The sequence below is a fragment of the Bubalus kerabau genome, chromosome 4 (assembly GCF_029407905.1).
Source record: "Bubalus kerabau isolate K-KA32 ecotype Philippines breed swamp buffalo chromosome 4, PCC_UOA_SB_1v2, whole genome shotgun sequence".
In the NCBI taxonomy this organism is placed as follows: Eukaryota; Metazoa; Chordata; class Mammalia; order Artiodactyla; family Bovidae; genus Bubalus; species Bubalus kerabau.
In genome coordinates, this window is record NC_073627.1 from 122,286,484 (window position 1) to 122,305,792 (window position 19,309).

General features: G+C 42.4%; 1 protein-coding gene across 10 annotated transcripts in view; it reads left to right on the forward strand.

Moving 5' to 3' along the window:
• LOC129650181 (transducin-like enhancer protein 4) overlaps positions 1–19,309 on the forward strand; it is a 154,289-nt gene that overhangs the window by 119,021 nt on the left and 15,959 nt on the right. For all 10 annotated transcript variants that reach the window (XM_055578384.1, XM_055578386.1, XM_055578381.1 and 7 more), the window contains 4 exons: positions 15,782–15,901; positions 16,874–16,927; positions 17,422–17,574; positions 19,001–19,133. In XM_055578384.1, coding sequence (XP_055434359.1) covers positions 15,782–15,901; positions 16,874–16,927; positions 17,422–17,574; positions 19,001–19,133 — 460 coding nt within the window. The remainder of the gene's footprint in view (positions 1–15,781; positions 15,902–16,873; positions 16,928–17,421; positions 17,575–19,000; positions 19,134–19,309) is intronic.

Genomic DNA, 19,309 nt, shown 5'->3' on the forward strand with positions numbered 1-19,309 from the left:
TGCTGACAAAGGCTTGGCCTTTGCCTTCTGGGGCAGATTCCAGAAGCAAGCATGAAAGAAAGGACAGTCTGCAGCTGCCACTTTTAGTTAGCTCATCTAATCTCCAGTACAATCCTGTGGGAAAGATATCCTTATCTCCATTTTACAGGCTTGAAGATTGAGGTGGGGGGAGGGGCAGTGGTGAAAGTACTGGAATCAAACTGCTAGTGTGTGGTGGAGCTGAGACTTGAAACCAGAGCGCTCTCACTCTGCAGCCTGTGATGATCTCGTCCCCCACTCTTCCCTCCAGACTCCGAAGCGCTCCAAGACTGTGCCTTATTCCCTCGGTGTCCTCAGTGTCTAGAACAGCCAACACAGAAGCAGCCATTCATCTCAAGTTGTAGGATTGCGGCAGAGTCACAACTCTATAGGCTCTGCTTGTGAAGTCTTTTGTTATCCTTCCGATAGAGGCGTAAAACCTCGTTTTCCGTCCACCATGGAAGCACTTCTGCCTCCAGTGGTCTGGCTGGCTCTGTACACTCTCCTCCATTCCCCCAGAAGGAAGTCCATGGCTGTGTGTGTGAGCAGACTTTCTCAGTGGCTCCACAGTGTGTGCCGTGACCTTTGAGTGATCCCCTGCTCCTGGAGGTGCTCTGTACACACTCAGTGGTGGAAACATCTGCATCTAGGTTTCTGTGTCCTGGACGCCTGCAGCCCAAAGAGTAGCAAGACGATAGACTGCTGGCTGCTAGCAGAGGGCTATCCTGAGATGGCCTTTGTGGGCTTGTGTGTGTGGGCACATGTGAAGAGAGGCAGATGGGGGAGACATTCATACCACATAAGTCATACTACACTTCGAGTTAATTTTATCTTCATTCATTCAGCAAAAACTTTTCTGGGCCATTCTTACATTACAAAGTCGTACTTAGTATTAAGTAGCAAAAGCATGGCAACCCACTCCAGTACTCTTGCCTGGAAAATCCCATGGACGGAGGAGCCTGGTAGGCTGCAGTCCATTGGGTCGCGAAGAATCAGACATGACTGAGCGACTTCACTTTCAATTTTCACTTTAATGCATTGGAGAAGGAAATGGCAACCCACTCCAATGTTCTTGCCTGGAGAATCCCAGGGATGGGGGAGCCTGGTGTGCTGCCATCTATGGGGTCGCACAGAGTCGGACACGACTGAAGCGACTTAGCAGCAGCAGTAGCAGCAGCAGCAAAAGCATACTACTGAGATGCGATTCTTCCTTTTAATACAATAGTGACAGGTAGAATTGCATTCCCCTTATTTCTCAGGGTGATGAGGAAAAGTATGTTCTTCCGGTCTTCAGCATGCTGCTATTACCGCACCATTTAGCTCGATGCCAAATTGCACTTGGTTCCATTCAGTTTTGTTTACCCTAGTAACGCTGTAGTGATTAAATGTCACCGGGTACACTGAGTATACAAAAGTAATTAACCTAAAAGGACATGTTAGAATAAGGGTCAACAACCTCTTTAGCCTGCAGTGCTACAGGGAAGACAGTATTGACAGAGATACCCCGGTCAGGGCAGGGCTAGGGGGTGGCTGGGAGAAGAAGGAACTGGAGGGAGGAAAGGTCAGCCAGAGCCACAGCCGAACCCTCTCAGCTGTCAGGGATGACAAGAGACAGGGCTCTGAGACCTCTGCTGTAGTTCCCTTATAATTTAGCTCTCTGACCTCTGATCATTTGAGACGGGGTACAGGATGGGATTACACTGGGGCCTGACTCCCCTTTCAGCACCTCATCGCGTTAGAGGAATGCTGGTTCCTGGTTAGCCTATAGAATTCTTAGCTTCGTTCACGCTTCTTCTTCTAGTGTTTTGCATATTTGGTCAACGCTTGCATCTTCAGACCTGGTTGTCAAATAAAAACTGCTGTTTGAAATCATGTCTTTGCACCGATTTAAAATTGTGTCTCTGAGTATCTGTGTCTCATTAGTTTTTATTCCTCAGTATACTGAAGTCAGTGTCTTAAACTGATTGATATTAATGTTTTATGTTGCTTTACACACTAAAAATTTACATAAAACTCTAGGTAGTCATCTTTGACTTAAAAATCAACAGATATAAAACAGGTATGATATCTGCCCTGTATTTGGCCTTTTCTTTCATCACCTGTGTGGGTACTCTTAAGAAAACAACAACAAAAATGGCAGTACTGAGGAGTTTTTTTTCTTGACCACAACCTCCTTAGGAGATAAACATTTCAAGGGGATCCCCAGGGATCACTGTTCTCTAAATGAGTGGCCACAGAAAGAACTGCTGATGCCTGCATTCTTCACCTGGTGGGTCTGTCAGGCAGGGTTCATTTAGATCCTGCCTTTTCAGCGGTCAGACTTGAGTAAGATTTGTTTCTCCCTGGCTGCAGACAGCTGATGAGTTCATGATGAGAGACAGGAAGAGGGGAACCAGTTGAAAAATGTCTCCCTTATGGTGAAGATTTATCTCTTATAGAATAAGAAAAACTGGTAGCCTTGTTACATTTATGCAACAACAAATACTTCTTGCTTGCTCACCCAGAGGTCAAACCTCATGCTAACCTTGAAGGAGGGGGCCTCTGCCCTTGACTGATCAGGGAGTAACAAGGAAAAGGCACCACTTTTGACCATATGAGCAGGTCAAGTTTTATATTTTCTCTTCCTGTCTTTTTAGCATTGTCCTGAGAATAGTCCTGTCACTGTGTTGCAGAAAGAGGGGACCCGTTCCAGGTCCTGAGAGTGGGCTTTTTTGTAACACTTGGAAATGAATTATCTGAGGGGACACACATGCTGACAAAGCAAGAGACTATATGGGAAAGGGGTGCCTGGGCGGAGAGCAAGAGGGTAAGGTAGCCTAGAAGAACTGCTCTGCCTCTTAGTGCAAAGTCTCACGTGATGGAGTTAGTTTCTGGGTTGTCTCTAATCAACCACTCTGACTCAGGGTCCTTCCTGGTGGCACAGGCATTGCTCAGCCAAGGTGGATTTCTGTGAGAGGGATTCTTGAAGATTGGTAGGATGACCAAGCTAGATAGCATATTGAAAAGCAGAGACATTACTTTGCCAACAAAGGTCCGTCTAGTCAAGGCTATTGTTTTTCCAGTGCTTCTGTACAGATGTGAGAGTTGGACTGTGAAGAAAGCTGAGTGCTGAAGAATTGATAGTTTTGAACTGTGGTGTTGGAGAAGACTCTTGAGAGTCCCTTGGACTGCAGGGAGATCCAACCAGTCCATTCTAAAGGAGATCAGCCCTGGGATTTCTTTGGAAGGAATGATGCTAAAGCTGAAACTCCAGTACTTTGGCCACCTCATGCGAAGAGTCGACTCATTGGAAAAGACTCTGATGCTGGGAGGGATTGGGGGCAGGAGGAGAAGGGGACGACAGAGGATGAGATGGCTGGATGGCATCATGGACTTGATGGACGTGAGTTTGAGTGAACTCCGGGAGTTGGTGATGGACAGGGAGGCCTTGCGTGCTGCAATTCATGGGGTTGCAAAGACTCGGACACGACTGAGTAACTGAACTGAACTGAGTGGACTGGCATTTCCTCTTTGGACCTTTCCCAAATTCTTCGGGTTGGTGGTAACTGGTTAGTTCTGTGTTCCTTACCAGGACCTCCTGATGTACAATAACTCATGCAAGTGGTTGCTGTCGTGCCTTACAAGGCCAGGAAGTTTCAGTCATTGGTTCCCCTAACACCTACATCGTTTTCCGAATTATCACATCCGAAGGCTACTTGCCTCCTTTGGATGTGCCTACTGTGTGCACTTGAACCAACCACCCCTACCCCCAGCTGTTATTCTGACCATAACAGTCATTATATTGAGTGCTGAGAATAAATAGAGACCACGAACACAAACCTTTTAAGAACGTATAATTTCTACTCTCAAGATAATAAAAATAATATGAAAACAAGATGCATGCATGAGTTATTGATTCATGAAGAGATCAAGTTTTGCATTCATCCATTTGTTCATCAGCCTTTAATTGAGGCAACAAACCAAGTGCAAGATGCCTGTCTTCATGGGATTTGTAGTCAAGCAAATAATCAAAATAATGGCTGTGAGGCTAACAGTTTTGCCAAGAGAACGCACTGGTCATAGAAAACACCCTCTTCCAACAACATAACAGAAGACTCTACACAGGACATCACCATATCGTCAACACCGAAATCAGATTGATATATTCTTTGCAGCCAAAGATGGAGAAGCTCTATACAGTCAGCAAAAACAAGACCAGAAGCTGACTGCTGGTCAGATCATGAACTCCTTATTGCCAAATTGAGACTAAAATTGAAGAAAGTAGGGAAAACCGCTAGACCATTCAGGAAACAGTGGAAGTGACAAATAGATTCAAGGGATTAGATTTGATACACAATGCCTGATGAAGTATGGATGGATGTTCATAACATTGTACAGAAGGCAGTGACCAAAACCATCCCAAAGAAAAAGAAATGCAAAAAGGCAAAATGGTTGTCTGAGGAGGCCTTACAAATAGCTGAGAAAAGAAGAGAAGCAAAAGGCAAAGGAGAAAAGGAAAGACATATCCATTTGAATGCAGAGTTCCAAAGAATAGCAAGGAGAGATAAGAAAGCCTTTTCTCAGTGATCAATGCAAAGAAATACAGGAAAAAAATAGAATGGGAAAGACTAGAGATCTCTTTAAGAAAGATAGACATACCAAGGGAACATTTCATGCAAAGATGGGCAAAGTAAAGGATAGAAATGGTATGGACCTAATAGAAGCAGAAGATATTAAGAAGAGGTGACAAAAATACACAAAAGAACTATACAAAAAAGATCTTCACAACCCGGATAATCACGATGGTGTGATCACTCACCTAGAGCCTGACATCCTTGAATGCAAAGTCAAGTGGGCCTTAGGAAGCATCACTACGAACAAAGCTAGTGGAGGTATCAGTTGCACTATTCCAAATCCTAAAAGATGATGCTGTGAAAGTGCTGCACTCAAAATGCCAGCAAATTTGGAAAACTCAGCAGTGGTCACAGGACTGGAAAAGGTCAGTTTTCATTCCAATCTCAAAAGAAAGGCAATGCCAAAGAATGTTCAAACTACCACACAATTGCACTCATCTCACATGCTAGCAAAATAATGTTTGAAATGCTCCAGGCTTCAGCAGTATGTAAACCGGGAGCTTCCAGATGTTCAAGTTGGACTTAGAAAAGGCAGAGGATCCAGAGATCGAATTGCCAACATCCATTGGATTATCAATAAGGCAAGAGAGTTCCAGGAGAACAGCTGCTTTATTGACTCCGCAAAGCCTTTGACTGTGTAGAGCACAGCAAACTGTGGAAAATTCTTAAGGAGATGGGAATACCAGACCACATGACCTGCCTCCTGAGAAATCTATGTGCAGGTCAAGAAGCAACACTTAGAACTGGACATGGAACAATAGACTGTTCCAAATCGGGAAAGGAGTACGTCAAGCCTGTATATTGTCACCCTGCTTATTTAACTTCTATGCAGAGTATATCATGTGAAATGCCGGGTTGGATGAAGCAGAAGCTGGAATCAAGATTGCCGGGAGAAATATCAATAACCTCAGATAAGCAGATGACACCACCCTTATGGCAGAAAGTGAAGAGCAACTAAAAAGCCTCTTGATGAAAGTGAAAGTGGAGAGTGAAAAAGTTGGCTTAAAGCTCAACATTCAGAAAACGAAGATCATGGCATCCGGTCCCACCACTTCATGGGAAATAGATGGGGAAACAGTGTCAGACTTTATTTTTCTGGGCTCCAAAATCACTGCAGATGGTGACTGCAGCCATGAAATTAAAAGACGCTTACTCCTTGGAAGGAGAGTTATGACCAACCTAGATAGCATATTCAAAAGCAGAGACATTACTTTGCCAACAAAGGTCCGTCTAGTCAAGGCTATGGTTTTTCCAGTAGTCATGTATGGATGTGAGAGTTGGACTGTGAAGAAGGCTGAGTGCGGAAGAATTGATGCTTTTGAACTGTGGTGTTGGAGAAGACTCTTGAGAGTCCCTTGGACTGCAAGGAGATCCAACCAGTCCATTCTGAAGGAGATCAGCCCTGGGATTTCTTTGGAAGGAATGATGCTAAAGCTGAAACTCCAGTACTTTGGCCACTTCATGTGAAGAGTTGACTCATTGGAAAAGACTCTGATGCTGGGAGGGATTGGGGGCAGGAGGAGAAGGGGCCGACAGAGGATGAGATGGCTGGATGACATCACTGACTCGATGGATGTGAGTTTGAGTGAACTTCGGGAGTTGGTGATGGACAGGGAGGCCTGGCGTGCTGCAATTCACGGGGTCACAAAGAGTCGGACACAACTGAGGGACTGAACTGAACTGAAAATTACTGCAGGTGGTAAATGCAGCCATGGAATTAAATGCACTTGCTCCTTGGAAGAAAACGTATGACCAGCCTAGCCAGTGTATTAAAAACAGAGACATTACTTTGCCAACTAAGGTTCTTCTAGTCAAAGCTGTCGTTTTTCCAATAGTGATGATGTATGGATGATGGAAAACTGAGTGCCAAAGACTTGATGCTTTTGAACTTGGTGTTGGAGAAGACTCTTGAGAGTCCCTTGGACAACAGCAAGGAGATTAAACCAACTCATCCTAAAGGAAATCAGTCCTGAATATTCATTGGAAGAACTGATGCTGAAGCGGACCCTACTGAGTGACTGATCTGAACTGAATGTGAGAGTTGGACTGTGAAGAAAGCTGAGTGCTGAAGAATTAATGCTTTTAAACTGTGGTGTTGGAGAAGACTCTTGAGAGTCCCTTGGACTGCAGGGAGATCAAACAAGTCAATCCCAAAGATAATCAGTCCTCAATATTCATGGAAGGACCAATGCTGAAGCTGAAGCTCCAATACTTTGGCCACCTGTTGCGAAGGACTGACTCATTGGAACAGACCCTGATGCTGGGCAAGATGGAAGGCAGGAGTAGAAGTGGACAACAGAGGATGAGATGGTTGGATGGCATCACCGACTTGATGGAGACGAGTTTGAACAAGCTCTGGGAGTTGATGATGGAAAGCTAAGCCTGGTGTGATACAGTCCATGTGGCCACAAAGAGTTGGAGATTACTGAGTAACTGAACTGTATGGCTGTGATACAGATGCTAGGAAAGAAGTAAACAAGGGACTATGATAGAGATTCCTGGGAGGGATCTTGTTGGATAGTGTCCCCAGCAAGACCTTTTCTTGAGAAGGTGATATTTAAGCCGAGGAATAAAAAGTTTAAAAATACTGGCTGCTCAGAGGTTAGGGAAGGGCATTCTTGGCAGAAGCCTCCACTGTGGGATAAAATATTTTGAAATGTCCACTACTCTGAGAAGGTGACTTTCAACTGGATTGGAGAACTTAGACAGCGGCCAGATCAGAAATTTGTATTAATTGGGATTAATTCCTATTGTGACTTGAAGACGTTTTAGACATGTGTCATCTAATAATAGCCAAACACCATGTGTTTTATTGAACACCAGGACTGTAGCCAGTCCAAATCGAGATATGCTGCAAGTATAAAATGCACATTAGATGTTAAAGACTTAAAAAAAATAAATGTTTCATTAATAAGTTTGATATTGATTATAAGTTGACATTTTTTGATACATTGGGTTTAATTAATCTGGTTAAAATTAGTGTTACCGATTTCTTTTAAATTTTGTAAAATTCTGGCTACTGGAAATAAATACATATATGTACATGCATGTTAAGTCATGTCTGACTCTTTGTGACTCCCATGGACTATAGCTGGCCAGGCCTCTCTGTTCTTGGGCTTTCCCAGGCACGCATACTGAAATAGGTTGCCATTTCCTTCTTCAGGCAATCTTCCTGGCCCAGGGATGATATCCTAGTCACCTGTGTTGGCAGGTGAGTTCTTTACTGCTGAGCCACCTGGGAAATTGGAAATACATATATCTGTTCAGTTCAATTGCTCAGTCTTATCTGACTCTTTGCGACCCCATGAATTGCAGCACGCCAGGCCTCCCTGTCCATCACCAACTCCCGGAGTTCACTCAGACTCACATCCATCGAGTCGGTGATGCCATCCAGCCATCTCATCCTCTGTCATCCCCTTTTCCTCCTGCCCCCAATCACTCCCAGCATCAGAATCTTTTCCAATGAGTCAACTCTTCACATGACGTAGCCAGAGTACTGGAGTTTCAGCTTTAGCATCATTCCTTCCAAAGAACACCCAGGGCTGATCTCCTTTAGAATGGACTGTTTTGATCTCCTTGCAGTCCATGGAACTCTGAAGTCTTCTCCAGCACCACAGTTCAAAAGCATCAATTCTTTGGCTCTCAGCTTTCTTTATAGTCCAGCTCTCACATCGATACATGACTACTGGAAAAACCATAGCTTTGACTGTACACACCTTTGTTGGCAAAGTTATGTCTGCTTTTTAATATGCTGTCTAGGTTGGTCATAGCTTTTCTTCCAAGGAGCATATGGCTAACATTATGTTTGTGTTAGTTCTGTTCTAGAATACAGTTCATTTTGATATTTTAATGAAGGACATTAACCAGATTGGCTAAGTGATCACTGAAACTGTTTTGCCCTTTTGAAGTGGTATGAAGAAGACCTAGATTTTGCATTTCTGATTAGCAACCTTGAAACTCTTAGAAGCCTACCTTTAAATTGATACATTGTTGTTTCCTTCTCTGTTCTCTGTGAATTGCCCTCTCATATTGTATGGAGTATATTTGCATACATAATATATGAGAATATATATGAGGCTCTGTGGAATTAACATTCTTTGGAGTAAAAAAATGTTTAGCCTTTCTAATAGACTAAAACACTTTACTGGGAAAAAATAGCAACATGAAAAGATTTTCTTTTCCAATAAATTTTAATAGTTGCTTAAATGAGGCTTCTGGTCCATTGAGATACAGCTTGCCAAGTCTTAAATCTGAGTCACTTTTTTCCTCTGAGCACCTACCCTATTTGAGCTTCTTTCCAAGCAGTTGTTAGAAGTGTGTTGATATTTTGATTCAAGAACAGGGCACACAGTACAGGAATGGGTCTGAAGCTAATTCACCTTCCCAGAAAATTCAGGAAGGAAAATTTTGCCAGCCACTTCCCCCACATTTGTTTTTAGGGCAGTCAGACTCATGTACCACATCATATTTGTCAGTAAGACCTAGTAACATTGATTATAAGGCATTTGGAGAATGAATGATTTAGGATATATTTTATAGGTACAATACTGGAAAAAAAAAACTCAGAAGAAGGTGGCAGATGCATGTGACTAATTTATATACTGTTTGCATATAAGATGTATAGACTCTACATAAATGAGGGGAAGCAAATTCTAGGTGGAGGACAGATGCACATAGGAATATTAGGGCTTGCAAGCCTTGAGGGTGTTCATTAAATTTGAAGGGCATGAAGTGATTTGGGGTGATTGGACAGTTTAAAAGACATTTGTGACTTCTGTGCAATATTTGTGTGTACTTGGTAATTTTTATTATGGTTTCTGGGAGAGTGTTAATCCTGTGCCATCTCTGGTAATATATTCATCTTGTGCTTTGGACTGTCTCCATCAGTGGTCATGGAATGTAGTTGGCCCCTTTCATCTCCACAGTTGCTTCCACATGTGACCTACAGTTTGGACCACATGCAGACAGTAGCTGTCAAGAGAGAAAGCTTAGGTGCCTGTATAAAACCTGTACCTTTGGTGTCAAAGCATCATGCCCCAGCAGCTTAGCTGGCCAGCTAAAGTAGCTGTCTTTAATGAAATTTTTGGGGTGGAGCCAACAGCTTTATTCCAGGAAGAGGAAATAACAGTCCAAAAACCCCAAGAGGGCATCAAGATAATGTTCTAATTTAAAATCAGTTTTATTGATACCTTATAAATTATTATGGCATTTTTTTCCCTGACCAAGTAATACATATGCTGAAACCTTGGAAGCAAAACATGAATGACTAAGTATTGAATTGCTATAGATTCTGCTGCAGGGGAATATATGTAGGACTTCTGTGTATCCTAAGTATTTTTAACTCATGGAACCCTACTGGAGGGCAGGGAAGGTATTTTATTCATCTTCGTATTTTGTACTTAGTGGGTCTTCAGTAAATAACTTGTCAAATGAGTCCATACGTGAACTAAATAAAGATTGTGTGGTGTTTTCAGCATTACCAAAGATGTAATAGGTCTTCATGGAGCTGCAGACGGTTCACAACATGCACTTTCTCCTAGTCCTCACGGCCATCTTTCAAGGAGGAGCTCCTGTTATCCTCGTTTTTGCCCACTGGAAGTGGAAGACTGGAGAGGCTCAGTAGCTTGTCCAAGGTCACAGCAAGTAGCTTCCAACCCATAGCTGTTTGACTCGGGTACCCATAGCATGACCATTGTGGTTACTGCCTCTCTTCTTATTTATTTCTCTGATTTGATGGACTTTTGATTATCTGCAAAAGAATCTTGAATCGAGTTTTTCTTACCAGGAGAGAGGCAGAAAGACAAAGAGGGCAGTAGACCATTTTAAAAGAATGAGTTGGTCACAAAATATTACAGAAGGTGAAACATTTATTATGAACTGACTCATTACTTTACATGGAGATTATATTAAATCTTGTTTAACGAGGGCAGTCTTCCGAAAGTCCTAGTCATTTTTGAAGGTGAATTTTGATTTATGTTAATTTGAAAAAAGCAACTTCCATAAGGGTTATATACAGATTGTTTTTAATGACTTCCTTAATCAGGCAAGTTATTAAAAAAAAAGCCTTACTGTAATGAGCAGTAAACTGACAACCAGTGACTGGCTTAGAGCCCTGCCATATTCAGGCTTTTCAGTACCAGGATGCTATAAATTTTAAGCTAGTTTATATAAATTTGCATGTGTTATGAGTCAGTATGTAAGACGTGTGTTTTGATCAAATAAATTTCATTTTAAAGTTTTATACTTAATTTTTCCTGTTTGAGGATGATTTTCTCTGTCTCTCCTGGTTATTTCTTTATAAATGAGATAAGAAATGTTAAAATGTTAGTTAAAAAGAGCTCTGTGAACAGGAAAAGAAACATTTTGCATAATGCTGTACAATAAAACCTCAATCAGAAACGTGCTGGGAGATGGTATGGTTAGTTTGGTATAGAAGTTTATTCAGGATATTCCCTTTGCTTCAGAACTTGTTGAAAGTGTTTCACAACCATGAAATGCTCTGAGGACTGGGAGCCACGCTTAAGTCTGTGTGACTGGGATGGTAGGGCTCCTCCTGAAGACCCCTCTGCTTGGAAGGAGGGGTGGGTGGAGCCCCTGCTGATCTCCATCTGTACTCTGGCCTTTGTGTAGTCAAGAAAGTCACCAGTGATCTGTTTCTGAGACATCAGTCTTCTTCAGAGGAAGTGATGATTGAGGGCATTGGTCATGGCATCAGTAAAGAGTCAGCAAGGCTCTTGGGCCTGACTTCTCTCTCCTCCCCATCCCTACTGCCATAAACAAACTTCCCCTGAATTGCCCTGACCTAAACTCTGGAAGTTGGTGATGGACAGGGAGGCCTGGTGTGCTGCGATTCATGGGGTCACAAAGAGTGGGACACAACTGAGCGACTGAACTAAACTGAACTGAAACTAATTCCTGTGCTGAAAGAACTACAGTTAAGAGTAGCAATATATACATCCTCTGAGTGGGCTGGTTTTGAGAGTAAAGAGACCTGGACAGCAGGTGTAAAGGGGGACAGTCCAGGACTTGCGGTCACCCTGGCCAGATTTTCATGGTTCCCTCTGCCCTGTAATTATCCTCCTTATGTGTTTGAAAGCGGATTTACCCTTTGGTACCAAGTAGATGGGGTATCTGAAAGTTGCAGCTGATGAGCAAACAAACCATAACATGAGTTTTAGAGTTCTTGATCATGTTTGTCTGCTCGACCTTTGGCGTATTCTTGCCAGTTGGGCTTTTGTAAGTTGGCAGGGACATCTGAACACTGCACCTGTGCCACTGGAAAGTGAAGTCAGCTTGAAATGCATTTGAAGTCAAATTAGAAAGTCCAGTGTAGAGGTGGTATTTATAGTCTTGCCTGAAGTATTACACCAAAACCTTATTGTGATTGTTGAAAGGAGATGTGTTTTAGTTAATAGCAGCCTATTGGAGCCCTATCATTATGGGCCATCTGCATAACTATGCTAAGAGACAGTGCTACCCAAATGCTTTTTGTTGTGTGGCTGGATACTTTGTCTGACTCTTTGTGACCCCACGGACTGTGTCCCACCAGGCTCCTCTGCTCATGTGACTTTCCAGGCAAGAATGCTGCAGCAGGTTCCCATTTCCATACTCCAGGGGATCTTCCCGACCCAGGGATGAAACCCACGTCTCTTTCATCTCCTACAGTTGGCAAGTGGATTTTTCACCACTGCGCCCCCTTGGAAGCTCTACCCAAATGCTTAGAATAGTCATTATGTGAGGCTTCAAATAGAAGAGCCACACTATCTCTGCAGTAAATAATGTGGAGGCTCAGTTATTTGCCAGGGACTGTGCCTTATTCTTTATGTGGCTTCTTTCACTTAGCCTTCAGAGCACCCTGGTTGAGAAAGTGGGTGGGGTGTTGTTGAACAACATCCCCGAGGCTACAGGGCTATTAAGTAGAAGATTTTTAACCCAGGCAGTCTGACTCCAGAGAGACGCTCTTGCTTGCTGGTAAAATCTGTGCTACCTGTTATTATAATTAGTTGATTATAATACCACCACCTCTTTGCGGGTGGAGGAATACTTTATAGAACTCTTTCTCATACTTGGTCATCTTTGATCTTGAGGTGACAGAAGAGTTATGATGAAGGGGTGGGGCCACCCTTTTCAATTGCTACAGGGCTTTGGTTATGACATCAGTAAAGGGTCTTACCTGGCTTTAAGCCTGTCTTCTCTATCCTCCCCACCCCCACCATCATAGACAGATTCCCCCTGAGTATCCCTGACCCAAACTAATTCCTGCACTGAATGAACTACAGTTAGAGTAGTGGTTTTGCAACTGACTTGATCAATAGTCTTAGTAAAGTCCAGGCTGGATTTCAGACTAAGATCTAGAATTTTTTCTCATTTTGAGCTACTGTGATTTATAATGTTAGGAATAACTGACTTTAAAGCTTCTCTTTTATTACCAAAGCAGTTAGGATTTCCATATAATAGGATTCATATATTTTATTATTTTTTTTATTTCCACTTTGTTTCCCTTTTTAGCTTTTATTAGACATTACCTTCTTTTTTTCAATATACCAATATGTGTTTACTTTTTAAAATTAAATTTCTGTTTTTTAATTCTAGGTTATTAGTTTTACTTTTTAGAAGTTTTTACTAACCATTCACATTTAAGATAGTTTGTCCTCTCCAAATTGGCCACTGCTTTCACCGTGTGACTCTTTGTTCTTAACAAATTTGCTAGTATATTTACATGATCCAACTGTAAGGAAAATAGATCTGTGTTTAATGTTTCTAAGTTTGTAGTTTTGTAAAGCATAATAATGCAACTCTGGTAAGTTTCTTATGTAATAAGTTAGGGAAATACCTAAACTGGCTACGCTTTTAAAATAACAGTAGAAAAATAAAAATAAGCTTTTGTTGTAAAATCATGATTTTTGTCTTTATCAGTGTTCAATTTCTCCTGTTCACATGTCTAGCAAAAATCCAAATGGCCTTCCAGTGGCAGAATGGCAGACTTGTTAGATTCATGATGAGAGTCCGTGCCAAGACCAATTTGATTCTAGAGCAATTATGTTATTAGAACATTGCTGATTGCCCCAGTGCCTATTGTTCAGCTTAACCTTTAAATGCCAGTGGTAATTAACTACTTTATCATTCTACCAGGAAACTCCAACATGTAGAACTCTGTTCTACAGTAAAATTCACAAATAAAGTGCTACCCACAGTTCCTCAAACAGCCAGTTTAAAAAGAAAAAGCTATTTGTACATGTGTGCCAATAAATAAACATTACCATTTAGTATTAATTAAAAAAAATATTTTGTCATTGTTTAAAAATCAAGTTTTCCTTTTTGACAGAGTAGCAGTAATGTTCAGTGGAGAGTATCAGAATCAAAAGACTCAGTGAATCATACACAGATGTACTCACTTTTTTCTTGTTGTAAAGCACCACATTAGTAGGATGAAGGGGTGCAGAAGTATATGATGGAGTAAGGCGAAGAAGGGGCGGAGCCGCCACGTTGCCAGACCTAAGGGGCATCATGCCTCAGATCCTACTCTACTGGATGACCTCTTATGGATTTGTTTAGCCAAGGGACCCTCTGGAAAGGAATGTACCACATGAATTTTGGATTACAGTTGAGGTGTGCAGAGGGGTTGTGCAGTCATTTCTGTTCATAAAAAAATAATTCTTGGCAGCTCAGTGCCACTCATTGTGCTGGGTGCCCCCACTGCCGGGGATCTGCAGCCTGGAGTGGGTAGGACCTTGTAAACAAATAGGTATCAACTGACTGTGAGTGCTCCACTGTCTGGGTGAATAAAACATTAGGACACAAAGAGGGATGGATTCTGCCTGACAGTGTCTGAGGGAGTATCGAACAGTGAAGTTAGAGCTGGTTCTTAAGAATGGTGAAAGAGGGTTTCAAAGGGAAGATACTGAGAGAAAGGACATTCTTGAAAGCTGCGGGGGGGTGGGAGGGGGCGGGGAAGGCTTCCAGTGCAGTGACAAGAGGCACGGGATAAGGTGGAGTAGCAACATGCTGAGAGCTCTGAGACCAGGCCTGGGCTGAATTGGGGCAGAGAGTGAAGGGCTTTGAAAGACAGCTATACTCAGAAGTTGGGGTTTTTTCCCCCTGTGGGTGGTGGGACACTGTTTGCCATTTTTTAAGGAAGGGTGAGAATCTCTGGAAAGAGATTTGTTTGAGAATCCCAGAAATGTGGAAGATAGACTGGAAAGGGGAAAAACTAGATATAGGGGTTGGCATTAAATTGGTAAGTAGTAACTCAGAGATGGTGTTTGTGTGCATGATTTCAATGGCAAAATGTTTGTAAAAGCCTGATTGCGTTGGGCCATGGTAGGAAAACAAAGCAGAAGCATTGAAGCAAGTCTTAGCCTGGGAATGAGGATTGGAACTCAGTGGGCATAGATGATAGTCAAGAAGCTATGAGTACACATTATGAAATTGTTTGACTTGTAGTGTTTTGCTTCTGTCTTCAGCCTTTAATGGATAATGCCTGCTGTCTTTTCTGCCACCAAACATAAGAGTGAACGTTTGAGTAGCAGTAGTTACCATGCTTGGTTCATACATTTAGAGTAATCATATAAAACCTTGAAATGGACTGATACAGGAAGGAAGGGTTTAGAGTTACTCATCCCCTATCAATGGGAGCCTGCTTACTAGTCCTCAGTCTTCCTCCTCTAAACTCCCACCCTGCACCCCTGTCTCTGGAGCTAGTGGAGGAGTTGCCATCATCGCATCTGACCACTAGGGAGTGATCTTTTTATAGCTATACTGACCCAGGGTGGGCTTCCCACGTGGCACTAGTGGTAAAAAACCCATCTGTCAATGCAGGAGATGTAAGAGATGCAGGTTCAATCCTTGTGTAGGGAAGATCCCCTGGAGGAGGAAGTGGCAACCTACTCCAGTATTCTTGCCTGGAAAATCCCATGGACTGAGGAGCCCAGCAGGCTACATCCATGAGGGCGCATAGAGTCTGACAACGACTGAAGTGACTTAGCACGCACACATCAGTGCGGAGTGGGTCGGGGGAGGCCTGTCTCCTCTTAACAGCTTGGTGAGCATATACTAAGAGCGAAAAGGAACTAAAGTCTCATGTGATTTTAAAAAATGACTGGGTTAAATGACTGGTCATCTCTCAATTCTGCTTTCCTTTCTAATTCCAGAGCTCTTCAGTATCCCCATCAGCCAGTTTCCGAGGTGCTGAGAAGCACAGAAACTCCACAGACTATTCCTCTGATAGCAAAAAGCAGAAAACTGAAGAAAAGGAGATTGCAGCTCGTTATGTAGGTTCACTCGCCTTTGCTTTGGGGGAGGCAGTTTATCTTGCTTTTTAATCAACAGGCTTTTTACTCTCTTAATATTACCAACCAAAACTAGACCACAAGATAACATTCTAGGAGAGAAAACTAGTTAATACAGTTGTAGCTGAGTGTCAGTTGGCTGACTGAAGGCCTGTGTTTGCAGGTGAGTGAGCCAGGAAACAGTGTTTCATCTGGCAACCGATAGAGGACTTGTGTTCTGTATTATTTCTGTTAGGTGTATTTGCTTCCCTCCATACATTTCAAGGTGGTTGAATTTTCTGTGGCCAGCTAGAAATGTTAAGGGAAAATGTAAAATCACAGACAACCTGTTAAAATGTCTGGATGACCTCCTGTGCTGAGGAATGTAGCACGTTTTGGTGGAATGTTACTTCCAGAGACATCCAGATGTGTTCCTAGCATGTACCAAAGCTCATTTCCCTTCAGTCACTGCTGCTTCAGATCAGTGAAGGGAGGAAGCAGGATAGGACTCCCTGGTGTGGAGGCACGCTGACCACGTTCCACTTCTGTGCTGGTGCCCTGCAAGACTGCAGGCTCTAAAGAAGTCAAGAACTTGAGTTTTCATGTGAAACCTCCCAAGTTCAAAACTGTGGCTCCTTACCCAGTCTTTGAAAGACACTGACAGGACAATCCTGCCCATCTGTAGGCTGTATTATGTAGCATGGGCAGGCCAGGTGGCACCTGATGCTCTAGACTAACAAGCCATAAGCTTTGACTTTCTTCAACTAAAATGGAATCATCCTATTACCTATCTCATAGCATCAACACAAGGAGTAAGGAACACAGTACATTGTAGAGTGTTTGCCACTGTTTGGTGCAGTTCGTTTTTATAAAATGTGAGGAATTACTCTGGACTTTACTTAGGGTAAATCTGGCTGCTTTTTTTTTTTTTTTTTTGCTGGGGGAGGAGATAATGCTTCTCAATTGTCAATGCAGGACAGCGATGCTGAGAAGAGTGATGACAACTTGGTGGTTGACGTTTCCAATGAGGTATGTTTGTGGCTCATTTGACTTCCTGCTCTTACCCAGTTATAACAATGACTAGTGTCCCAACAATTAGTGTCCACAATGTTTTCTTAATTTCTAAAGGGACCCACAATTTGTTTATCTGAAAAATTTGTGTATTACACTTCCTTTTTTATTGTTACTCTTGTCTATGAAGTGCACATATGTTCTGTTACCAACAGGAATGCACACCAGACATCTGTGGTCAGTCTGCAGGTCTCCTTGACAAGTTACTTGCAAATTTGTAGAGTTTTTATTTTTGTTGCTGTTTTAAAATAAATATGATAAATTTTGTAGTATTTTTATTGACCTCGATACTGAATATTTTCTACAGCGATTTGATGAGTCTTAACAGTCTGTTCTAGAACATTTTTTGCTCCTAAGCTATTGAAGACTTTTGGCTTGAAACGTCCACACCAAGTACTCTGGCGTTGTGAATGTGCTGTGCTCTATTTGATACCCTTGATGTTCCTTTGTAGGATCCATCATCACCTCGAGGGAGCCCAGCACATTCCCCAAGAGAGAACGGCCTGGACAAGACACGCCTGCTCAAGAAAGATGCCCCAATCAGTCCAGCTTCGATTGCATCCTCCAGCAGTACTCCTTCCTCCAAATCCAAAGAACTTAGCCTTGTAAGCAGTTGTTCATTTTTTGGGGGGTTTCCCAGGAGGCAGCTAGTGGTAAAGAACCTACCTGCCAGTGCAGGAGACATAAGAGACATGGGTTTGATCCCTCAGTCGGGAAGAGTCCCAGGAGCACATGGCAACCCACTGCAGTATTCTTGCCTGGAGAATCCCATGGACAGAGGAGCCTGGTGGGCTACAGCCCGTGGGGTTGCAAAGACTTGGACACGACCAAGTGACTGACACTTTCCTCACTTTCACTGTCTTTCTTTGCATTGCCTGTTTCCAGATGATTAGTTTTAATTCTAAAATTTTATTTTTCTTCATTTTTCCATAGGACTTTGATCACTAGGTATATGTATATTTTCAGTATTCAAGTTTAATTGACAAAGGTACTTTGGAACAGAGTGGGCTCACTGACTTGGTGATGGATGTTTGTTTTGTGAGTCTTTTTGTAAGGATGGGGGAAGGACATGGGGAAATGTAGTCTCAGTGAAGATGAAGATATACACATTGGGGTTACAAAGATGGTTTTGTCATCTGTGGTTTATGGTAAATTTTGTTTTTGGCTTGGATGTGATTTTGTTGGTAGCTTTGTTTGAATTACCAAACTATATATGACTGCAATAATTTTCCCTTCGTAACTAAAAAGTTATCTGTCATTTATAAAAGTCTGTCTTGAGTCACACCACAAATCACAAATGCAAAAAATGGAACTGCCTGCAAGTCAGGATAACCTTCCTGTAGCCTCGTCTTTTGTGGCTGTGTAGTTAATTGCATTTTTATGTGATGTGTCTTCCTTTTTCCTCACCAGTTATTTCCTTATAACATAGTGTTAAAAAAAATTCAGTTTTCAAATAGCCTTTTGAATTCACAGCTGAAAGAAAGAAAATTCCTCAGTTTGTCTGCAGATTTGGAGGCTGTGTCTGGTACAGGGATGCGTTTAGTTTATTTCTGTTGATTTCTCTTGGCCTTCCAGCCTGTTAATGACAGCTCATCTGTGCTGATCTCTGTGATGATTCAGGCTGGTTCTTTTTTAAGGGGACCTGTTAACCAGGGGTGCCTCTTGTGGCATGAACAATCCATCAGGAACCCAACAAAACCACTCAGTCTTAAAGCAACCAGCAAGTGGCCAGTCACATCAGGACATCATGAACTGTCAGCCTTTGTCTGACTCAGACCAGTTTCCTGGAAATGGTTTCCTCTGCCCCAAATTCAGCTTTGATTTATGTCCTCCTGAACATTGGTTTTGTGGTCTCAGGGAACACTTTTTGTTTCTTTGTTAGCCCTTCTTAACTAATAAAAAGAAAGGCCCACACTGAAGAATCTTTTCCATTTCTTTTTCCTCTCCTTCTTCTTTACCATTTCAAATGTTTAACATAATTGTTAAAATTGTGTTCTAATTACCAGTGTATTCCATTACATCTCTTGTTAGAATGAAAAATCTACTACTCCTGTGTCGAAGTCCAATACCCCTACTCCACGAACCGATGCACCCACCCCAGGCAGTAATTCCACTCCCGGATTGAGGCCGGTTCCCGGAAAACCGCCAGGAGTCGACCCGTTGGGTTAGTCAGAAAAAAGTTACTGTACATACTTATGCTTCCTCTTTTTAAAGAAATTATAGCAATTTAAAGAGTGTAATATATTAAGAGTACAATGATCAGCATGGACTGGCTGTGAGTTTTTTTAGTCCGAGTCAAGCACCTAGCACTTACCCTGTCTGACACATAGTAGGTGTTCA